We start from the raw sequence: 23,378 nt of genomic DNA, 5'->3' as shown, positions 1-23,378 counted from the left end.
TAAAAACATTTATTGCTCGTTTTTTCACGTTGCGAGGGCTACCATTTGAATTCTGCGCCACAAATATTACATATTATATTTTCTATATCAATCGTTGAAATCCTTGAAATAGTAAATTATTCACCATGAAATATTTTTCCAATCAGAATTTGCAGATCGGTAACGACCGATCTTCTAATATTAATTTAGCCTCGACCACTGTTTCACTGTTTCACCACTGTTTCATTCATTGCCAAAGTCAAAGGAAATCAATGGCTGTCTTGAAAATTCACAAGTTTATTATATTTTTTAGTATATTATATAGTTACAAAACAATCAATTATTTATAAAGTAGAGTAGCTAATATAGCCTCCGGCTAAGAAATTACTACATCGAAACACAAGTCCGAATTGCGAACCGTCTGCTTGATATTCAGTTACCTGAAAGACTGGTTCACTTAGACAAAGGTACCAAGGTGCATAATATAAGAGACAGCCCTCGTAGCCGTTAAGTATATGCACACAACATGTTCACAAGTACATATATATTTAATCAGCTTTCGCCATTTAATGTATTTCTGGCTTTATTTAATGTGGTTTCGCAGACCATTTATGATCATGCCAGGGTATTATGTTTTCTCTTTACTGATAGTTAAGCATATAATTTGGTGCACAGTTTTGATTTCGATATACCAAGTTATTTTGGTTATCTTTTTTTAAAACATACATATAAATCTTATAATATAGTTTTCCCATAAAATCTAAATGTTTTTACAGCTTGCCTAAGCCAGAGCCAGAGTGTGAGTGTGTGTGTGCGGGAATTATTGGTGTGGGTGTGTGTTCAAAATGTAACTAGATTGCCAATCCGATCGCCACCTGTCGCTTTTGTGCTAATCATCGTTACAAAACAAAAGTTTTCCATGCCTATATGCCTTCCCATCTATTCGTCTTTCTTGGTGCCAGCGTCAATATTGTCATCATCATCGTTGCTATCGTTATCATAGTTGGTCGGCTGCTCACCATTACGCAGCAATTTGCCAACAAATTCGTATTTCTCCTTGAATTGCATTTCCCAGTCACGCACTGAGTCCATTTCCATGGTGCCCAGATCGCTCAGATCATCGTAATCATCCTTATCGTTGGCCACCACACTGAATGTGGCCAGATTGCGCGATGCATCACGTCCGGCAAATGTGGCATATGGTCCGCCTGGGCCATAGAAACGTTTGCCCTTGGTGACGTCATAAACATTGCCATTGACTGCAACCAAAACACGACCATCTGGCTGATTGCCATCATAGGCCCGCAGTTCCTTAACAGTAAAGTCACGACGCAATTTGGGCAACTCCGGCTCAGCCGGTTGCTGTGCCAAATCCCGTGTGCCCGGTCCCTCGCAACGGTCACGCACTATTTTATATACCAAAAAGCAAATGATTGAGAGCAGAGCCAGATTCATGGGACTGTAAAAGATTTCACGAAATGCGGCGGCCAGAAATGACGAATCGGCTGTTGCATCAGCTTCAACTGTATTTTGTTGGGATTCCATCTTTGCAAGTTGCTTCTTGTGGCTCCGGTAACCGATTGTTGAACTTTGCACACGTTTTTCGTCTGCGCTTTCTTCGCTTTATTTGCGGTGCGTACGTTTGTATGAGATGTAAATTGCAAAGTGAACACAACAAATACAAGCGCACGATTCTTGCATTTATTTATACACAATATGTTGATTTCTCTTTCTAGAACAATGTATTTTCTTTTCACCCTGTACCTGTGCCTTTAAACAGCTGAAAAGCGTAGTTCTGACAGCTGACATGAGCCAGCGAATTGCAGGAGCAATCGGTTATCGGTACTAGAGACACGCTATCGGTTACTTGTTGCTCCTGAATGTAACGGACGTCGAAACATATTTATCAACACTACCGTTCAAAATTCGTGCACAACGACAACCGACGACATAGCGAACTATGATTACAGCAGCAGCCCAAATAACAATAAACATTTGTTGTGCGCAGAGTAAAAACCACTTGGCAGATAGCTGAAGATGCACACAAACACGTGCCACTGCAGCTGCCCAAATGGCAAGTGTACTTAAGAGCCAGCAAGACTCAGCCCAAGGCACTTGCACTTTCTGTTTGCAAACTGAAACATTATGAAAATTCTATTAACAATCATTTGGCTAGGCTGCATCTGTGCAAGCTATGCTGAAAAAGAAGTAAAGAATATCGAACAGTTGCTGGAGGCGAATACCAAGGAACTAAGCGACACCAAGCTTATACTACATCACATTGACGCCACAAACGAACGAATTAAGGCCAGCATAGAACAGCAGCGCGTCTGGCTGGAGTCCATTAAAAATGTTGATGGTCTGCTGGCAAAACTGAATCTATTTCTTGATGCGCAAGGCACTGTTGTCCAGGAAGCTTTGAACAACATAACGCTCAAGTCTGGACTACATGCGGAGCGTGTGTCTAAGGAGGTAGGCGGCCTGGTGCGCCTGCAGCTCTCCACAAAACAACAGATCAGCGGGCTGGAGCAAAAGCTGGATGCCCACCAGAAGCATGTGCTCCAGAATGCACGAAGCATTGACAATAACATACTGGAGCTCACCAAATTGATAACTCGCGCCATTTTACCCCAGCTCAATGGACTGCAGTGCTCCTTCAATAGTCTGGAGACATCGCAAATCAATATAGAGGTGGAGCTCAAGAGTTTGACACGCGTCAAGGACATAAGTGAGGATTCCAATCTCAAGCTGAAGGTACTGGGCGACCAACTGGTCAGCTTGAATCGCACCCAGGACGCAGGTCTCGCAGTCCTCACGCACGCTCTGACACAGCTGAAGCCTCTGAATACCTGGCAAATTAAGCATGCACTACGCGATCTCATAATTTCCCAGAAGCGTATTGAATTGGATCTGGAGGCTTGCGAGAGACGGGCATCGCCGCATTACGCCGATCTGCCTGGTTCCGCCTCCTATACAGCCTATGAGATTGAATCCCACGCACCACCACCGCCGCGTGCTCAGCCTGGCAAGCAGGTGGATCTGGTGCACGTCTGGAACGACAAGGACCAAAACCAGCAGAGTATGTTATGACTTATAAACTTATACAAACACAAGCTTACTATCCACAACTTTTTCAGGTGCGCACGGTACTCCCTACTACGCTAGCGCCTACGTCCAGGCACCTGAACCAAAACCCAAACCCGGCAAGCCATCAAATGCCAGGTACAGCCATTATGTTGCGCCAGCTGCCAAGCCCGCTGGCTCCAGCTCCGTCTCCTGGCAGCAGCCTCTACCGTGGGAAGATGTTTTCTCCTCACAATCCGCTCCAGCGCCCAAGCCCAAGCCCAATTCACAAGCATGGCCAACTGAACCACACTATCCGTCCGCTCCAGCACCCGCGCCTAAGCCCTATCAAACTGGTTCAGGTCGCAGGAGACCCACAGCAAACCAGAAGCCATGTGCCCCGGGCCAAAGCTCGCACAATCCACCGCGGCACTCAGCTCCCGCTAGCTATGGACCACCAGCGCCACTAGTACAGTCTTATTCCCAGCAAGGCAATAAACCTGGTCAAGCTACGCACCAGCTAAGCCACGCTCCCTGGTACGGCGCCAACTCCCCATCCGACGGCTACTAAGGCACATCAGCTTCATTTTATGTGAAGTTTGCAATTGTGTAAACAAATAGATATAGCCGAAATATACATATGTACAGCAATGTTTTTAGTAAAATTTTAGACCATATAATAAATTATATAAACCATAAACAAAGGTTTTTTAAGATTATCAGTTCAATTTAGACGGTTGAATTTTTTATACCCTGAGGCTTACATCAGTTATTATTGATTCTCTATCCTCTATCCTATATCCTATTCTCTTTATTTCTCAATTTGACTCATTTAATCTCTCTCTAGTGTTTAAAGTAAGAATATTTGGAATTTTCCGGAGCTATATTAAATTAATTTGTCGTTTACTTAGATTAAGCAGCGACAATTTGACCAAGCCTCTCCTGTGGTCATTTTCAAGCAATAATTGGTTTCGAACTCTGGCTACGGTCAGATGAAATATATTACAAAGAACCGAAGTTTACGTTTACATTTATATAAAAGCGGAATGTCATATAACCTAAGGGGCGTCCAATAACTGAAATTGGTTAAACATTTGGATTTCTCAGTGAAAACTCTAATCGATGTCCTATGATTTTCTACAACCTAAAAATACCCTTGCAGAGGGTATTATAATTTTGTGTAACGCATAGAAGGACACATCTTCGAACCAATAAAGTATATATATTCTTGATCAGTATCAACAGCCGAGTCGATATAGCCATGTCCGTCTGTCTGTTTTTATGCGAACGAGTCTCTCAGTTTTATAACTATCTTTATAAAACTTTGCAGAAGTGCCTTTTTCTGTTGCACGTAGTACATAGATAGGAATGGGAATAGGCTGAATCGGACTACTATATCATATAGCTGCTATAGGAACGATCGGTCAAAATGTAGGTTCTTGTATGAACAACTTTTTTGTTTATCAAGATATCTTAAACAAACTCAGCATTTATTAGTTTTACTATGGTCCTCATCTATTTGTAAAATTCTATCAATATCGGACCATTACATCAAATAGCTGCTATAGGAACGATCGGTCGAAAATTAAGCTGATGTATGGAAAACCATTCTGTTTTTTCAAGATATTTTGACTAATCTCGCCATTTATAAGTTTCACTATGTTCCCTTCATTTATGCAAAATCTTATTAAAATCGGACTCCTATATCATATAGCTGTCATAGGAACGATCGGTCGAAAATAAAATTGTTGTATGGAAAACTTTTTTGTTTTTCAAGATTTCTTAACCATACTCGGCATTAACTATTTCCCTGTGCTTCTCAGATACGGGCAAAGCACTATGAGCATTATGAAAAGGTTGGGACTGCAAGGGTAATAAATCTTCGGCGTGCCGAAGATAGACCTTCTATCTCGTTAAAAAAAAAATCTATCCTTCCTGATTGCGTTACTTAACATTTTTTTTTTGTAAATTTACTGTTTTAAAAAATTAATGTTTCTTAAGAAGCTCTATTTATTTAATTTTGGGTTTCACGATATACATATATAGAGAGAAGAAGCAGTATTCAAAGACAATACAATAAATATAATCCATTAATATCTACACAAAGTGCTCGATCGTAAATTAGAATAATGCAGAATAATACAAATTCAGATTTTTATTTAATTAATATATATTTTTTTTAATCATAATAGTTAAAAACTAAAAAATATATTTCAAATTTAGTGATTCCTTAAAAACCCCATATCACGGATATGTTTAAAAGATGAGATACAGAAGGACACAAAAACAAAGGGATTTATTTTTTTCTGAACAGTTGGGATTATTTAAAACTCTAATTTGCACTATAAAATAACAGCCTGTAAGCTTAACCCATATTTTACTGAATGAATTTATTAAATAATATATTTAAAATTGTGACGCATTTTTGGAACAGTTACATACAGCCGGAAAAGGTAGAATTTTGCACGTTTAGTTTTTGGACGTACACTTGAAAATGTTGGCCAATCGGGGGCTCCAAATCTATTAATAGCTATCATAGAAGAAGAATGTCAAGACGTGACCCAACCAAAAGTTTAAATTATATATTAGCCCAAAAGTCGTTGAACTATTTTTTGAGATGATTACGAGTTCTAAGACCTAGAGTTTTTGGCAGCTGATACAGATTTTAAGATTCGAGGTTCTGGAAAATAGCGATTAGCTGTGATAAAAATTATGGTGGCTTATCCTAATAACCGAAAATACCCCATTTCCAAATGTTATCAAAAAGAATATGGAACGCTTAAACTCAACGCAGCCGCTGATTAGGTCAAGGTGCACCTGGCACGCGCCGGCTGGTTACAGCTGCGAGTATTTAAGAAGTAACCCACGCCAACTGACGGCAGTTCCAAATTAACGGTCAAACATGAAATCTCAACTAGTTGTGCTTATTGTGTGCTTGGCTGCCATAAGCGTCGCCGAGGAGCAGCAATCGGAGCAGGTGCGTCTTACAACAAACCAACAGCAAATTGCATTTCCTTAGTCTAATCCTCTCCAGCAGCAAGCAGTGGCGTCTAAGCGCGTGGAGCCCGGAGAGAACCCAAGCAACGCCCCAATACGTCGCATTCTGGAGGAGAATAACGAGGCACTGCAAAAATTGGACATTCAAGCACATAGCATTAGCAACTCCCAGAAGGGTATTGAGAACAAGCTGAGACTGCTGGGCCAGGATGTAGCCGGCATTGGCCGCTTGGAGGATGGACTAAAGAAACTGGAGCGTGTCTCGGAGAGCAACTTTCAGCAAACAGCCAATGGCATCAGGAACCTGGCGGCCAGCATCAGAGCCGCCGAGAATAGAACCGACAGGGCTATCGTGAGCCTGGGACGCGGCCAGCAGGATATCAAGCAGGTGCTCGTCAAGGTGGATGCCAACCAAAACAGATATGAGCGTAACCTAGATCAGGTAGCCAGGTCGGTGCACCAGCACCTATCCAGTCTGGATAATTTGGTTAAACAGTCGGTGCTCAAGGAGCTGGTGGCGCTTGTGCAACTCGCCAAGAAGCTGGACCATGCACAACGCCACATTGAGGGCAAGGTGAACCATTTGGATGAGCTGACGGCGCTGAGCAGCATTACGGCCAATAAAGTGCAACATCTGGAGCAGGGCTTGCGCTCCATAAACAGCACACAGCAGCGCCAATTGGCGGCCATTGGGCAGACAGTGCAGCAGGTGGGCGCCACCACCTGGCAGATTGACAATAAGCTGGGTGTGCTCTTAAGCACGCAGAAGAACATTGAGCGTGCGCTGGTGGAGTGCAAGAAAAGTCAACCCGAGCACAAGGATCACCCAAAGCTGCCAGAGCACCCACAAGAGCACTGGGAACAGCCTGCCTTCGTAACTTACGAGTAGGTAGCATAATCCTAAATAACTTTCATGATTAACAATACTCATTACAATTTCTAGGAACAAGGATCAACACAAAACGCCCTCGAAGCCAGACTACGATAGCGGCTATACCAATGCGGATGAGGCTTCCTATCTGTACCAGCTCTGGTATGGCAAGGATGATAAATAGATGAGCATATCTTCTTGCCCTTGCAGTGCATATTAAAGTTAGTCCTTATAGAAGTTGAGACATTCGTTGCCATCATGTTTATAAAATGCGTTTTAGGACTCCGTCAGTAGTCGATATACCCAGCTACAGTTAGGATCAATGTAACTTAAAGATAGCTATATTAACAATCTTTAGCAAATTGATTTGCTGTATATACATATTTAATTACATCCATCCGCTAATTGGGTATAAATATAACGAAAGGGTTTTAAAACGGATATTTATATAGGCATAATAATTCTTAAAAGCATTTCAAATCTTTGATATTGATAAACATCTATAGATAATCTTCTTTTAACTTATCTTAAAGATATAATTATCACTGCAAGCGGAAAAAGTCCTTGGCATTCCAATAGTTCTTGTTCTTTGTCGTTTATTTTTTAACATTTCCCTGTTTAGAAAAATGTATTTAACAACAATTATAGTTCGTTTTAAACTAACAATTGCACCTGATAAAGCCTCTGTTGTAGTTATGGTGGAATGACACCTGCAACAAACAATTAACCACGTTTTCCACTTATGAATTGTTAATAGTTATTTTTTGAAAAATAAATACCTGTGTTTTCATCAATGCAAATTTTTGCTTCCCATATTAAAGAGTTCTTGGATCTATGGGGTTGACCTGACCATCGGCAGGCTTAAAATTGATATGGAGCTGCGATTCATGCTGATTCTTATGCTCTGAACGATGCAAATTCTTTTTGGCCAAAGAGCGAAAGGCGTCTGTGGAAAGGCCTGTCTCGATTTTGTCGTTGCTGGCATCAGGATTTTCGGGATACATGTCGTCACCCGGCAACAGATGCACCAGTCCATCTGTGCATTTGTACATGACCGGGTGTGTGAGCACATAGCCCATGGATGCACGCTTCTGTGCAAACTGACGCAGCTCCTCCAACGTTTGGAAGTTGAGACAACGCGATAGTTCATAGTATTGCGGTGGAGGCAGCCAGAGTTTTTTTTGTAGCGCAGCCTGCAGATAATCCAAGGGGTCGCGCCACTGTTTTAAAAATTAAAAATGAGCAGGGATTACCAAAAAGAGTTATCTCTCATCTTTTGCTTACCGCATAGTCTTTGACTTCGTTGGGCTCAGTCATCACCTGCGGCTGAGTCTTCAGTGCTGCTAGAAAGAAGGCAGTTTCAAAGCGTTTTTTGAACGTGGAGGGTGTGCGCCAGGCGGACCATTCGTGCAACGCCCACAGATCTGGCAGCACATCCAGCTCCTCGCAGAGCGTTAGGAACTTGCTGGCATCATTGTGCACCACATGCTGCCAGTGTTTACGGTCGAATTGCTCATTGAATTGCGCATAGCCATCGGTGCTGGTCAAGGTTTTGCGATCACGGCAAAGCAAAATGCCCATTTCCTCAAATGTCTCACGTAGCGCAGTCAGACGCAGCGACACAGCCCTGAACAGGGTATAAAAATGAAATAAGAATTAAAGAACTATACAATTTTCTACTTTACGAATTGAGAGTCTCATCAGCGTTGTTCGGTGGCGCAGCCGCCGGGCAGAGCTGTTGCAATTTAGCAGCGTTAATGTCGTAGCGCTGAAAGTGTTTTAGCCAAGCGGGTGAGCTGTCTACCGCTTCACAAACGCCGCCCGGAAACACGGAAGAATCCGGCATGAAGCTGGACTTGGAGTGGCGTGTGAAGAGTAGCGCCTGCAAAATAAAATCTAGTAAGCAAACTGCTAAGTATAAATATAAAGTAAATATACAAACATTGTAATCATAGCAGGACGGCGCAGAACTGTTGTCCTTGGCCAGAAGTATAAGGCTGGCGGATTGACGTATTTTAGCCAAAACTTGTTTCGACATGACTTAGATAATAATAATATTGATACGAATACAATGCAATCAAGTACCTATCGATCTGGCTGATAGTGGGAGTGGGCTGGCACCACAACTATCGTTTGCGCTGATACTGTCATAAGTTGGCCGCCACTTGCATTACCTAGGCCCTAAACGACAATATAAACTGTGTACATATTGATCTGACTATTTTAAAGTGAATTTACGCCCGTTCCAGCTATCTTTTTCAACAATAATTTAATTTAGCAATCAATAAACGCAATAAGCGATTACAGACATATTAAAATCACGCAGCTATCGATCTGGCTGCTGTCGCAACTATCGATTGTATCGTTAATGTTCTCGATATGTTTTTCCAGCTGTCGAACTCTCGTCTCGCGGTGCAAAGGTGAAAATAAAATATGATTTTGATATGAATTTAGTGGCTGAAGAGCCACGATCAGTTACCAGCTCCCAGTATGACTACCTCAGATAAAGTCCGGGTCAATGGGTATAGGCCATCAGCCAGCTTAATTCTAGCAGGCAAAGCGGTGTCCAACTCAGAAGAGCAAGTTGATTACAATGTAAGAGTAAATAAATAAATTACAAAAAAATATTTGTCACTTTTATTCATCACAGCTTTTGCTAATTAAACGCACAGAGCGCACATCATATGCACTAAATCACTGCGTCTTTCCTGGCGGCGTTTTTGACGCCAAGGCAGATGAATCCGCCGATTGGCTGACCTATTTCCAACATTGTGGCATTACCCAGGCGCAGCTGGAGCTATTGAAATGCCGTCAAGCTACAGGCAGACCAGAACTCATGAGCCGGGGCGGTAATTTCTCACGCGATATCTCACTGCGTCTAACGGCACTACGAGAAACCTTTGAGGAGGTGGGCATTCTATTGTGTTGTACAAGTCTAAAGGATTTGGACAAGGGTCAGCCGGCACACATGCTGTTGCAGCCATTCGAGCGTGAGCTCTGGCAACAGCGCGTACACAATGATGCAACACAGTTTCTCGAGCTATGTCGTCATCTGTCTGTCATACCCGATCTGTGGGCACTGAGCGAGTGGTCGGTTTGGCGCACACCAGCTTCAGCGAGTCGCAAGTACGATACGGTCTACTATTTTGCAGCCTTAGAGACCAACCAAGTGGATTTGTTGCTCGAACCTAGTGAGGTGGCTTCGGCTCACTGGCTGCACCCAGGCGACTGCTGGCAGCAATCTCAGGAGGGCACCATCTGGCTGCCTTTTATCCTGCTCTATGAGACGGCGCGTCTAATGAACATGCACCGCTGGGAGCAGCTTCTACAGTTTGCGCATCATCGCAGCGCCCGAGGCTCCACGCTATTGCAGCCAATCTATTATCGGCCCACTGACTGCATGCTTGGCGTCTTGCCAGGCGATGAACTCTACTTGGCTAACCCGGAGAACTGCACTGAGTCCATAATATTACCGAGCTCCATCAACGAACTTAATACGCTTGCCAAGCGTTACAATCGCTATATGATCTATGGCTTCCAGCGCGTGGATTTTGCCTGCAATGTATTACCCCCGAATGGACATTTGCCGCTGCACGCTCTTATAAATACTCGGCTTGCGAAATTATAACATCAAATAGCTTAAATATGTATATAAATCTTTTTGTCATGACTAATTTAAGCTTATTTTTGTTGTAAGCTCCTGTGTGGAACTCTTGTTTTGTTTTCCAATGGGCCTCAAACTTATTACCAAAAATTCCTTGGGCCACATGGTCGTTAAGTTACTAAAGGTAATATAAAAATTTGTACACAGTCGAAAATTATGTAAAAAGTGGATATTTAAAAATGTATGTCAATATATTTTACCAATTTGGATTAAATTAAACTACCACTAGTAAGCTCTGCTTGTACATTGCGACAGGCGTGACACAAATCCTTCACTGAGCCCAAACGTTGTCTGGCGCGCTTTTCCAGTGCCTCCATATTATCGTGCTGTTGCAGTGCAACGCCCATTTCGGAGACGGCGCGCGAATATTCAATCGCTAGCAAAGTGTCGGAGAGCCCAGAATCCAGTTCAGAATGACACAGCGCACAAGTCGAGGGTACCTCGACAATTGGTTGACGCTTGGCGGCAATTTTATTGCCCGTGCGAAAAACCGTAGACACCGTGGATACATAATTCAATTGCAGATTTACCACAAACGCACTTGTCAGGTTTTGGAGACTAGCATCAGACAACCGACTAGGGTCATCCGACTGAAACGGTTGCAGCTGCTGGGCGTTTATATAGAACTGCACTTCCTGTTCGTTGAGATCCTTCAAGGGACGTAGAAGCGAGACGCCGCCCTGCAGACGATCATCCAGCAGAGCCACATCCAAAGCAACGCTACCGCCGCGACCCAATGCCACGGATGTTAATAGCTGTGCAGCCAGGCTGGTGCTTATGCTGGGCTCAAAAACATGAGTGCACTGCAGCTGGATGGCAACGGCGCTAATGAGCCGTTTGCGCTGCTGCCGTACATAATCCTGCCGAGCTGTCAAGCTGCGCAATTTGTTTTCAGTTGAGTCTAACCGGGAGGCACTGTAATCCTTGAGCAGCTGCAAGCTGTGGACCTCTGCACCCAGCTGTATGACATAGAACTCGAAGGGCGCATAACGTTTACGCAGTTCGTTTAGCGTTGATAAAGGATCATTGTCGGACGGTGATGCTCGAGCATCTATGTGAAGCACACGTGCGCTGCAGTGCAGCCGTTTGAAAGTGTTTTGCGTTTGCGCAAAGTGTAACATATCCAGCAGAACTAAAGACTCGGCGCTACCGTCTACCAGTAGCAGAACCTCAGCATTGCGTGGCAGCGCCTTTGCCGCCCCTAATGCGGCACGAAACTTGTGCCTGGCATAGTTGAGGAAACATTCGTGACATTCAGCGGCACGAAAGTTCAATTTGTACAGCTCCAACGAGTTGAGGCCGCACTTGTTGCAGCTGCCTGCAGTAATAACAGTTCCCACTGTTGAGGAACCAGGCAGCATGGCATGCGTTGCGCCCTCGTCACCAAAATCATCTTCGCCAATACTGCACATTAAATCTAAATTTCAGCAAATAACGAAATATAAACTAACCCACACAACAAACTGTGGGTGTGTAAGAATTAGTGATGATATGTGGACCGATAAGACATATCGTAATTAGGGCTGTGCACAGGGCTGTTATTGATTTCGATATCTTAATGTATCGTCTGAGAGTGCGATATGCAGCCAACTTTTCTAGCAAGCAACCTTGCGCCCAGCAATAAAGTGCAGTGAAAAATATAAAAATAACTATTTAAAACCGTAATTTGTTATACAAAACTATTGCATGAGGTTAATTTAGTGCATAAGGTATGTGTAAAAAGTGTTAATCTATAGAAAAGAGTTGATAAAATGTCCCAAATTTGAGCGCAAAATTTTGGCTGCTTCCTTTGCATGTGTGCGTGCAAATGTAAATTTTTGTGCCCGTGTGTTTGTGTGTGTGTGTGTGTGCGTGCTGTAGTACGCAAGCAAAAGTATCGGGTAGCAAAATCGAGAAACTTTCTTATTGGAACATACACAAACGAGTGGCTGCCATAGTGGTGAGGTGGACTCTATGTACGTTCAAGCTAGCTGTCAGTCACTACAAAATTACATCAATATTTTGAAGAAGCCTACGAAAATCGAGTAAAAAAAATGTTCATAAATATAAATTGTGCACAGCCTACTTAAAAGTATGCACGCTGATGCCCTTGTGGTGCTAATACAATAATAACAACAACTATACGCTGGCAAACAACGTGTGTGATAAGCGCTTTAAAATACAAAGCACTTTCGTTGAGTTTAATTGGCCGAAAATTTCAATTAACATGAACAGCAACTCTGCAAGTAGCCAGTGTTAATAACTGTTTTTGCTTGTGTTTTTCAGCATTCTAGCTAATATTGTACATATAGTGTATAGTGCAGTTAACTCGCAGCAACCGCACAGCCTTTGTGGTGGGCAGAGAGAGACAGCGAGTAAAATAGTGAGCAGAGTGAGGCAGAGGTCATATTAAAAATAAGTATATTTTCGGCCCCCTAAAACGATTACAAATAAAACGCAAAGCAGCACGCAGACCAACGCAAGCAGAAGGCATACAACATTTGGGGCCATTCAATAAAATGATATTGGAAAACTCGGATAAGCTCAAGGATTGGCTGAGCGTTGTGCTCGAGCCACTGTAAGTAGTATACTCTTCACTATCGATTAACTTCGATAGCTACTCGTTATAAAATTTTTAAATATATATGTACATTTGTTTGTTTTTTTGTATTTATTTAAATTGTCATTTAATAGCTGCGATGCTGATTCCTCGGCTTTGGCTCGCTACGTAATTGCGTTGCTGAAAAAAGACAAATCGGATAAGGATCTCAAGCGCATCATGATTGAGCAATTGGATGTGTTTCTCTCCGAGGAGACGACACGTTTTGTTGATCGTTTATTCGATGCCATTGCCAGCGAGGAATATCTAACGATGCCCGCTCCAATGCCAGCGGCAACGTCGGCCATTGCCGAACTGGAGCTGGAACATGATTTGGATGTTGTGGCCGATATTGAGGCTGTGTTGACTGCCAATTCATCGCCGCCACCGCCACCCGCGCCAAAAGATATTGTGATAAAACCAGATAGCAATCAGCAGCAAATAACCAGCGATAACAACAGCAAGGAGACCGCTACGGAAACGTCCAGCGCCGGCGGCAGTGCCTCAATCGCCACAGATGCCAACGCAACGGGAACACACAGCACCAAGACAGCCTTCGATGTAAGTTAAGCTCTCTTCAGTCTAACAAACACTCTCCCTTAATAAGTACATTAATGCTTACAGCACAAAACCAAAGACTCTCACAGCCAGCAGCATCAGCAACTAGTGCATCATCATCACAGCAGCAGCGGTGGTGGAAGTGGCGTCAGCGCTGCAGGTTTTGTGCGCAGCGCTAGTCCACCACTGCGCAGCAGCGGTCCAGCTAGTGGTGGCGCCTATGCCGCCGACAAGGAGAATCAGCCGCGTGACAGTCGCCGGCGTCGTGCTTCTTTGCGTTCCCGTTCGCGTTCCCGTTCCCGATCCAATGATCGCTCGTTTAGGCGCTCGCGTTCGCGGGATCGTCGCATCAATGAGCGCGAAAAGAGCCAGAGACAGTTTCGCAATAAATCGCCGCCGGGCGGTGCCAGTGAGCAGCGGCACAGACGCAACAACAATAATAACACTTTCGACAGGCGCCGCATTGGTAACAACAACAGCAACAATAACAACAACGTGGATGAGCGCAATCAGCGCTTTGGCGGCAACAAGGGCCGTCACTCGCCGCGCAGTCGCTCCATATCGCCAGAATCGCGTAATGCTCGTCGCAGCAACAACATAGAACCAGCTGCCAGCTCATCCGCCTCAGTGGCAGCATCAGCGCCCGTGCCGGTGCCTGTAACGCATCCAGTGGCTGCAATGGTCCGTCAACGTTGCCGCGACTTCGATGAGAAGGGTTATTGTGTGCGTGGCGAGACATGTCCCTGGGATCATGGCATTAATCCGGTAGTCTTTGAGGGCATTAACAATTCAGCGCTTATGATGTCCATGCGCGAGTACAATCCAGATGCGCCGGAGATTTGGGCACGCGGTGGACCAGCCGGTGTGCCGGGCGTGCCTGCCGCAGGCCCAGGTAATCAACAGGCGTTGCCTGTGCCGCCCCAGACTGGCCCAAACAACATTAATCCGTTCAGTGGCAATGTGCGTGCATGTGCGCCTCTGGGTGTACCCAATCCTGCTGATTACGCACGACAGCCCGGCCAAGCGCCACAAGTGCCCGCACCACCGCCAATGATGCCATTTCCCTTTAATCCTACAGCCGTGACAACGCCCCTACAGCGTCAACTCATACCTATACCCGTGATGGATGGCGGCGCTGGAGGTGCCGGCGGTGGCGGCATGGCCGCTGAGATGGGCAAACGGCGCTTTGAGCTGGAGGATAGCGTGGCCATAGCTGATGTGCCCAGCAAGATGCGCAAGGTGCCCATTAATAGTCGCCTTGGACCGCGTGTCAATCCGAATATGCAGCAGCACAATAGCTCCTTGGAGCTGCGCAAAGTGCCGCGTGGCCTAAATACAATTGCGCATCTGAACAATCATTTTGCCAAATTTGGTAAAATTGTCAATATCCAAGTGTCATATGAGGGTGATCCCGAGGCGGCCATTGTAACGTTCTCCACGCATGCGGAGGCGAATGTCGCCTACCGCAGCACCGAGGCGGTGCTCAATAATCGCTTCATCAAAGTCTTCTGGCACAACGACAACAACAGCAATAGTAACAACAACAACAACAACAACAATGAGGCGGGCAACTCGAATGTGAATCGCAAGAGTCAATATCACTTGCATAATGTGCCCGCGGTGCCGACGCCGAATGCGGACAGCGCCAAGATTACAAACAACAGCAATAATGGCAATCAGACCCAACCCCTTGGCGAAACGGGCAGCTCGAATAATGCTTTGGCAGTGCCCACAACGGAACAGGCGCTTGCCAGCACCGCAGCGCCCGCATCCATGCGTCTAAAGCTCAATTCAAATGCCACACCCAATGCGGCAGCAAACGGTGGCGTTCGGGCGCTGACGCCGGCGGCAAATGCCGCGAGCATACGCAAAAAACAGGAAGAACAGCAGAAGGCAATGCATCAACTGGCGAATGGGCTGCGTAAGCGCAAGCAAGAGCTACTCCAGAGCTATGTGAAACAAATGAAAACGGCGCTTGAACTAGTCGAACGCATGGATCAGCAGGATGTGCAGCGAGCGCCGACGCTGGAAACGATCAAAGTGCTACAGGCGACAATTGATAAGCTGCGCAAGGATGTGCACGCCGATCAGGATCAGCTGCAGGCGCAAATCCAACAACAACAACAGCAGCAACAACAACAAACGCTGCCCGTTAAGAAAACCAAAGAGCAACAAAAGAAGGAACTGCTCGACATGGAACTGGAGCTGATTGCCCAGCAGCAGGAAGGCAATGATACAACGGCCATACAGAAACGTCTAGAGGAGCTGCAGCGCACGCTCTCCGCCACAGCTGGTGGTGGCGCATTATCTGGCGGCGGTGCCAAGTTGCCCGGTGGCGGTGCACGCAAACGTGCCACATATCCTGAAGGCTCCACGCGTGTAGATCGACGAACAAAAGCGATTGTGGTCACCGGCTTTGCCGCCGAGGAAGCCGATTTTGTGCTGGGTCACTTTAAGGTAAGCAATTAAAAACTCATTTAAAATAAATCCCGCTTAATAAGTTGTTGATCTTGCAGCATTTCGGCGAAATATCCAAACACGATGTGGACCGTGAGATTCCCCAGCTAATACTCTCCTATGCTACGCGTCTAAATGCCGAGCAAGCGGTGCTCCGCGGCAAAATGTACAAAGACAAACGGTTGCAGGTTAGCCCAAATCAAGTCTCACATTCTTTTCGTTATGCATGACCATTGCAATTGCAGATATCTTGGGCACCCGTGGTGACGGCGCCTGCCGCAGTGCCCATGGGCGCACCGGCTGATAAATCGCCGGCAGCGTTGGCCTCACCGGCTGGTGATAAACTGGATAATCCCAAGCAACTGTTGCATTCATCGGTCAGCGAGAGCGAATCTCTGCTGGGCAGCGATACACTGCCAGAGCTGCGGCTCGAGGATGAGGAGGAGGACGAAGAGTCTGAGGATCGTTCCTGGCGTCGTTGATGTAACGCCAAGCGCTGCTCCTAGTGGCTAGTTAGCTCCATGCGGCTCATAATCTTTAGAAAAGCATTAATTGTATTTCTATTTGTTGTTATTCTATATCCAAAACGTGCACGTACACATATATATATAGATATATATCTAAATATGTATGCATGCAAGGCAAACATCGTTAATTGTATACAAAACAAAAAACAAAAAAACAAAAAAAAAATATGCTAATGTTATGTACCATATTTTAAACTAAAAGGCAAGCCGCCAAACACACCAACAAACAAACACACACACACACACACACACACACACACACACACTGGACATTTGCAACTGTTGGTAGCTCTTTCTCTAATCATAGAGCTAATAATCTATAAACGTCTTAAATTAAAAGAAACGCTCTTAATATTACTAATATTTACGGAATATATAAGTTATAAATGTATATGTACTTTGCATTCGGTCAACGAGTGCAATTAGCTAAGCGCCTCTATATAGTCCACAATTAACAAGAGCCGTATATAACATCAATAACAAACAACAACAAAATTAGAACAGAAACAACAACTACACAACTATGCGTTACAAATGCAAAACAAATGCATTGATTAAGCATCCTTATATTAGGTACTTCTTTGTATTTACATACTTTTTCCGCTATCCTTATGTTCAGATAAAACAAAAAAACAAAAAAGCAAGAAATTACTAAACAAAAAAATGGTAAAAGCAAATCAAAGTTAAAACAAAAAACAGCAACGTGAATACAAAAGCAAGTTATAGAGAGAGTATAATAAATAAAGTAAATAGTTTCGTATTTGCTATTAATTTCACATAAAACAAAAAACTTGTTTGATTTCCAAGGTGGTATTTGACACGAAGAAATGGGAAGGTCTCACATTTCCACTCAGATGGTCATGCTAATTTATTAAGGCCCTTCTATGAATTGCAAAAGCATCGTTTATTAAGTAACACCACTTTTGCCAATATTTAAGGGTATACCAAATTCGATTTAAAATTGGAAGCACGAATTTCCTCAATCGAGCGCATATTGAGAATCCGATAAGATAAGTCCAACGATAAGCGACTTGAGTTGCAACGTGCAGCGTACCCAGTTATCGATAGTTAATAATTTGTTCATTATTACGTTGTTGCTTTCTGCATGTCTAGCTTGTCGATAGACAATGACTAGTTCTGAAATGATAATTCTATCGACTTCATCGCGAATAACACTCATCTCTATGAAAAAGAATTATTGTGGCGGGAATTTATGGGGTTTTATCTTGGATTGTGTTTAAATGCTTTTTAGCCCATTAAAATGCTTACGGTTAGCCAAATATGCGCGTTACTACTCTAAGCTATCAAAGGACATGAAGTTTCTAAATGTGGCGGAAAAGAATGATGCGGCCAAAACGATTGCCGGACTCCTATCAAATGGATCCGCGCATCGGGTAAGCAACAAGTTTAGTATATATGGATGACACATTGGTTTCTAAATAATAATTGTAGCGCGAAGGCTACTCTGTGTACAATAAAGTGTACGATTTCGAGGCACAGGTGCGCGGTCGCAATGCCAAAATGGTTATGACCTCTGTGTCGGGACATTTGATGCAATTAGAGTTTCTCGTCTCGTACCGAAACTGGCGCAATGTGGATCCACGTTCGCTTTTCGACGCGCCCATACGCAAAAGCGTCGGCGAGAACTATGAGCCCATTAAGCGGACACTGGAGCGCGAGGTGCGCGGCTGTCAGGGCCTGATCATCTGGACGGATTGCGATCGCGAGGGCGAAAACATTGGCTATGAGATTATTGATGTATGCAGTGCTATTAAACCCAATTTGACGGTGTATCGTGCTAGTTTCTCAGAGATTACGACGACGGCAGTGCGCCGCGCATTGCAGCAGCTGGGACAACCGGATAAACGCCAAAGTGATGCGGTGGATGTGCGCTCGGAGCTGGATCTGCGCACGGGCGCGGCTATTACACGTTTTCAAACGTTGCGCCTGCAACGTATGTTTCCTGAGAAGATTGCAGACAAGCTCATTTCGTATGGCAGCTGCCAGATACCCACGTTGGGCTTTGTGGCAGAACGCTACAAGGAGATCGAAGCATTTGTCTCCGAGCCCTTCTGGAAGATCAGGGGTAACTATTTAGCATAAACTTAAGATGACGTTGCTAATACATTACTCTTGCAGTGCTGCACACCATTGAGGATTTGACGGTGGAGTTTAATTGGGCGCGTAATCGTTTGTTTGACAAGGAAGCCTGCGAAAACTATTTTCTGCTCTGCCTGGCTGAGCCAGAGCCGCGCGCAACTGTAGAGAGCGTCACAGTCAAGCCTAAGCACAAGTGGCGACCCACACCGCTGGATACCGTGGAAATGGAAAAGTTGGGCTCACGCAAACTAAAGCTATCCGCCAAGGAGACAATGACCATAGCAGAAAAGCTCTATAGCAAGGGTTTCATTAGCTACCCACGCACAGAGACCAATCAATTCTCCAAGGAATTCGAACTGGCGCCACTCGTGGAGCAGCAAACTGGCCACGAGGCGTGGGGCCCATTCGCACAGCGTGTGCTGGAATGGGGACCAAATCCGCGAAATGGCAACAAATCCGATCAGGCGCATCCCCCCATACACCCCACTAAGCTGGTGACAAGTAAGTTTAACGCTGTAAAGGTAATCTATTTAACTATTTTTTTTTTTATAATGGATGACTGATTGATTTATGATCAACGCAAACGGTTGTGTGAAACTTTTTTTCAAACTTTCGGAGAAATCTCCCAGCTGGGTAAAATATGGGATGTCAAGGTTGAATGTGCAAAGGTTTAATAAAATCACTGCAACTCGCTTACGATCAATAATAATAATATAAGAATAATTAATGAAAACGTGCCTAATCAGTTATGGAAAATTCACCCTTAGGGTCGGAAAATGAATGGAAAGTGTTTTAGGAAGTTTACTTTCGATTTTGTAAAAAAAAAATTAAGGGATACGCGATTCCCCAATATTGGAAAATCCACACGGACGGTCCGAAAATGGCCTTAAAACTGATTTTAAATTTAAAAAAACATTTTTTGCACGGACAAAGCCAACTAATAGTTGCCTTTATGTTAAAACTATACTTGCAGATCTTCAGGGCAACGAGGCACGCGTCTATGAGCTAGTCGTGCGTCATTTTCTCGCCTGCGTCAGCAAGGATGCCGTCGGCTCGGAGACAATTGTTAATATAGACATTGCCGGAGAGAAGTTCAGCGCCAATGGGCTGGTTATACACGAGCGCAACTATCTGGATGTCTATGTGTATGATAAGTGGAGCGCCAAGCAGATACACAACTATGAGCGGGGCCAGCGCTTTGAGCCCACAGAGATTGTGATGCACGAGGGCGCAACAACGGCACCACCGCTGCTTACCGAAGCGGATCTCATAGCGCTGATGGAGAAGCATGGCATTGGAACAGATGCCACTCATGCGGAGCACATAAATACCATTAAGGAGCGTGGATATATAGGCGTTGTGGACAAGGGCGCCCTGGTGCCGGGCGTCATTGGCATGGGCCTGTACGAAGGCTATGATGCAATGGAGTTGGCTTTGGCCAAGCCGCTGCTGCGTGCTGAATTTGAAGCGGATCTTAAACGCATTTGCCTAGGCGAAAAGGACCCCAAGCTGGTGCTGCGAGAGCAAATAGCTAAATATAAGCAGGCCTATCAACAGATTATGGAAAAAATCACAGCCATGGATGCAAAGATATCGCAACGGATTAATGAAACTCCGGCGGCGGCGGCAACAATAGATGCATCGCAGGAGCAATCGATGAGCATGGTGCGCGAGCTCTTCCAATGTCCCAAATGCGAACTGGCGAGCCTGGCGCTCAAGCCCAAGAAGAATCAGACGAGCTTTTTCATAGGTTGCCTCAATTTTCCCGACTGTAAGAATGTCATTTGGCTGCCAGAGGAGTGCAAGGAGTACAGCGTGCTGGACGAGTGCTGTCCCAGCTGTGGTGAGGGATACCACATGCTCAAGTTTCGCTTAAGCAGCGCCTACTATCGTGGCCTATTTAATGCGCCAAATGGCTGGTACAAGAATTGCTTGCGCTGTGATGAGCTCTTTAGGAGCACCTTCAACATTAATCTTGATCAGGTAAAGCGCGTGGGCGGCATTGCGGGACATGCGCCGGGTTCTGGCGGCGGGCCAGGACCAGGAGGAGGGGGAGGTGGTGGCGGTGGATCTGGTCGTGGTCTAGGAGGAGGTGGCGGCGGTTCTGGTCCACGTGGCCCTCCAGGTGGCGGCGGTGGCAGCTCCTGGGGCACGGCATCCAATTCAGGAACTCAAAAGCCAGCTAAACCGAAGCGCAACAATAAAACCTCACATGAAACAGCCACAGGCCTGCAAAAGGCAACCAAAACCAAGCGCACGACCGCTCCAGCAACAACAGGCGGCATTAGAAACTATTTCACGAGTAGCGGCCAGGACACTGCCAGTCTGGATGGCTTCTTTGACAGCAACGATGGCTTTGACGAGCAACTGCTAGCTGCTGCAGCCATGGCCGAATCAGGTGCCGCTCCAGCTGCACAACTTGATGCAGACATTGCGGCCGCCTTTGCTGCCGACGATGATGCAGATTTTGCGGCGCTTCTGGAAGCCGGCAGCAGCAATTGCCAACCAACAGCTCCGACAACAGATAGCTTAGACACCAGCTTGACGCAATGGATGCGCAAAGCGTACGAGGCCGAAGAACAGCCAATGCTATGGGGCAGGCAGGCCCGTGCTGCTGCCGAGGCGCAGCCAACGGCGAAGCGGCCGCGATTGATTGAAAACATTGCTCCTTCAGATTCTGCTGCAACTGTGGTGCTTTGCAGTGGCTGCCATCAGCCGGCGCGTCAGCAAACTGTGCGTAAGGATGGACCCAACCATGGCAGACTTTACTATAAATGCCCCAAGCCCAATGAGTGCAAATTCTTCCAGTGGGCAGATGAACAGGATCCTACAGCAGGCACCATGACAGAAAGCAATTGGGGTACAAGGGGAGCTGCAGGAGCGCAGATGAGCAGCGCATGGGGTGGCGGCAGTAGCACAACCAGTTGGGGGACACAGGCAGCAGAGCAACAAAACATAGGCAACTCTCGGGAAACAGGAGGATCCGGCCAGCTGGGCGCAGGCAACTCGCAGGAAACGAATTCATGGAGCACAAAAGCAGCTGCTCAGCAAGGCACGGACGGCGCATTGGAAGCCAATGCATGGGGCAGTGGCAGCAACTCCTCTAGTTGGGGCACAAGAAGAGCTTCCCAGCAAGGAGCAGGCAACTCGCAGCAGACCAGTTCATGGGGCACAAACGGAGCTGTCCGGCAAGGAACAGGGAACTCGCAGGAAAATAATTCTTGGAGCGCTGGTAATTCTCAAGAATCCAATAGCAACTATGCCTCAAGTTGGGGTACAAAGCCAGCGGCACAGCAAGGAACTGGCAGTTCCCAGACATCAAATGCCCGCAGCAGCAACAATAACGCCTCTAGTTGGGGCACAAGCGCCGTTACAAGCGCCGTTCAGCCAGCGTGGGGCAGCAACAACAACCTGTCAGCGGCCAGTTCTCGGAGTAATCAACGTGGTGCTGGCACCAAGGTACACTCCAATGGCAGCAGCACTGTGACTATCATGCAACCCGCCCAGCCCGGCGCAATAAATTGCAACTGCGGCAAACCAGCCAAAAGTCTGACCGTGCGCAAAGATGGACCCAATCAAGGACGACCCTTCTATGCGTGTGAAACGCGCGAAAAGTCCTGCGGCTTCTTTCAATGGGGCGATTCGAATGAGCAACCAGGTGAGCATTGCATCCAATTGATGACTACGACCATTTAATACTCTCTATCCAATCAGCAGGCAGTTCGAATGCATCGAGGGGCAACGCCACGACAAGCACGGGCGCCACCGCTCCCGCTGGTAGTCGCACTCGTCGCTGTGGCCTGTGTCGCGCCGAAGGACACACGCGCCAAAAGTGTCCACGCAAAGCCGATTTTGACTACTGATCAAAACATAAAAACAATTACCTCGGGAATTACATTCAATTTAATTTTAAACATTTATTGGAGCAAGCAACAGATATCGGTTATGTATATAGCTGCATAGCGCAAAAAAAATGGATACACACGCACAGTTAAGGTACACATTCTGTATATACTTTATATACGATTTATATAAATCGTAAATTGATCCATACTTAACAAACAAATATTTAAAGCTCTAATTGTTGAAGATCTTGAAAAGAGCAAAGGATTAAATTCGCCATATACTGTTTAACACTCGTGGAACATGCCCTATTTAATTTGTAAATAAAATGCCTAAAATGTTATATCATGATATTAAATTTGACACAAATAAATGTAATCGTTTAATTTACACATAAAAAGTCAATAAATATCTCTGGTAAAAATTATATATAAACAGTGAATGCTAGAAAATTAGAACTTCTAAGAATTGACTTTCGATAAATAATTATTAATTGAATATTCTAAATAGAAATTCAAATTTTCAATTTCATAGGTTTTTAAAAGTTTTTTTACATTTATATTGATATATTTTTTTTTTAATTCTTTTTTAGATTGTATTTAATTTTTTTTGTAATATACTCATAATTGTTTTCCGAATATTGATTTTTTGGAAGTTTTTAATTTGTCCAGTTAGCGAACGTTCTCTGTATTTAATATCAAAAATTTTGTTACTTAACTACAAAGCTGAACATTGAAAATA

General features: G+C 45.1%; 8 protein-coding genes across 11 annotated transcripts; 5 read left to right on the top strand and 3 right to left on the bottom strand.

Moving 5' to 3' along the window:
- Positions 1-544: 544 nt before the first annotated feature.
- On the bottom strand, positions 545-1,776 carry MSBP (membrane steroid binding protein). The gene has a single exon (XM_064693052.1). The coding sequence runs from the start codon at positions 1,522-1,524 to the stop codon at positions 919-921; it is 606 nt and encodes a 201-aa protein (XP_064549122.1). The 5' UTR covers positions 1,525-1,776; the 3' UTR covers positions 545-918.
- Positions 1,777-2,033: 257 nt separating this feature from the next.
- On the top strand, positions 2,034-3,693 carry LOC135435828 (uncharacterized). Its single transcript, XM_064693051.1, has one exon. It carries the CDS (start codon positions 2,125-2,127, stop codon positions 3,067-3,069), a length of 945 nt encoding a protein of 314 aa, XP_064549121.1. The 5' UTR covers positions 2,034-2,124; the 3' UTR covers positions 3,070-3,693.
- Positions 3,694-5,903: 2,210 nt separating this feature from the next.
- On the top strand, positions 5,904-7,710 carry LOC135435842 (uncharacterized). Of its 2 annotated transcripts, none has more exons than XM_064693068.1 (3): positions 5,904-6,019; positions 6,080-6,924; positions 6,983-7,710. In XM_064693068.1, exons 1-3 carry the CDS (start codon positions 5,945-5,947, stop codon positions 7,092-7,094), a joined length of 1,032 nt encoding a protein of 343 aa, XP_064549138.1. In that variant the 5' UTR covers positions 5,904-5,944; the 3' UTR covers positions 7,095-7,710. The 2 variants fall into 2 exon arrangements, with proteins under 2 accessions (XP_064549138.1, XP_064549137.1); XM_064693067.1 differs by having other exon boundaries at positions 5,916-6,019; positions 6,077-6,924.
- On the bottom strand, positions 7,490-9,010 carry LOC135435841 (acyl-coenzyme A diphosphatase NUDT19). The gene is made up of 5 exons (XM_064693066.1): positions 8,853-9,010; positions 8,596-8,792; positions 8,195-8,537; positions 7,690-8,130; positions 7,490-7,620 (listed from the first exon to the last, which is right to left on the bottom strand). The coding sequence occupies exons 1-4, from the start codon at positions 8,946-8,948 to the stop codon at positions 7,726-7,728; spliced, it is 1,041 nt and encodes a 346-aa protein (XP_064549136.1). The 5' UTR covers positions 8,949-9,010; the 3' UTR covers positions 7,490-7,620; positions 7,690-7,725.
- A 276-nt stretch (positions 9,011-9,286) lies between these two features.
- On the top strand, positions 9,287-12,037 carry LOC135435840 (acyl-coenzyme A diphosphatase NUDT19). Its single transcript, XM_064693065.1, has 2 exons — positions 9,287-9,505; positions 9,561-12,037. Exons 1-2 carry the CDS (start codon positions 9,401-9,403, stop codon positions 10,536-10,538), a joined length of 1,083 nt encoding a protein of 360 aa, XP_064549135.1. The 5' UTR covers positions 9,287-9,400; the 3' UTR covers positions 10,539-12,037.
- Ctu2 (Cytosolic thiouridylase subunit 2) lies at positions 10,747-11,986 on the bottom strand. Its single transcript, XM_064693064.1, has one exon. The coding sequence runs from the start codon at positions 11,984-11,986 to the stop codon at positions 10,784-10,786; it is 1,203 nt and encodes a 400-aa protein (XP_064549134.1). The 3' UTR covers positions 10,747-10,783.
- Positions 12,038-12,139: 102 nt separating the features above from the next.
- Positions 12,140-17,392, top strand: swm (Zinc finger protein swm). Its single transcript, XM_064693063.1, has 6 exons — positions 12,140-12,283; positions 12,840-13,131; positions 13,248-13,713; positions 13,777-16,167; positions 16,227-16,355; positions 16,413-17,392. Exons 2-6 carry the CDS (start codon positions 13,073-13,075, stop codon positions 16,647-16,649), a joined length of 3,282 nt encoding a protein of 1,093 aa, XP_064549133.1. The 5' UTR covers positions 12,140-12,283; positions 12,840-13,072; the 3' UTR covers positions 16,650-17,392.
- A 464-nt stretch (positions 17,393-17,856) lies between these two features.
- Positions 17,857-23,037, top strand: Top3alpha (topoisomerase 3-alpha). 3 transcript variants are annotated; one of them, XR_010437439.1, is made up of 6 exons: positions 17,858-18,088; positions 18,147-18,780; positions 18,834-19,295; positions 19,768-22,452; positions 22,509-22,790; positions 22,870-23,037. XR_010437439.1 is itself a non-coding variant. In XM_064693057.1 (5 exons), the coding sequence occupies exons 1-5, from the start codon at positions 17,936-17,938 to the stop codon at positions 22,655-22,657; spliced, it is 4,080 nt and encodes a 1,359-aa protein (XP_064549127.1). In that variant the 5' UTR covers positions 17,857-17,935; the 3' UTR covers positions 22,658-23,037. The 3 variants fall into 3 exon arrangements, 2 of the variants coding, with proteins under 2 accessions (XP_064549127.1, XP_064549126.1); XM_064693057.1 differs by having other exon boundaries at positions 17,857-18,088; positions 22,512-23,037; XM_064693056.1 differs by having other exon boundaries at positions 22,509-23,037.
- Positions 23,038-23,378: the final 341 nt, after the last annotated feature.

The sequence above is a fragment of the Drosophila montana genome, unplaced genomic scaffold (assembly GCF_035044405.1).
Source record: "Drosophila montana isolate Dmon_TW-CO22-7 unplaced genomic scaffold, ASM3504440v1 contig_3729_1, whole genome shotgun sequence".
Lineage (NCBI taxonomy): Eukaryota > Metazoa > Arthropoda > Insecta > Diptera > Drosophilidae > Drosophila > Drosophila montana.
Note: the sequence above shows the minus strand (reverse complement) of the source record. Positions and strands in the feature narration are given on the sequence as shown.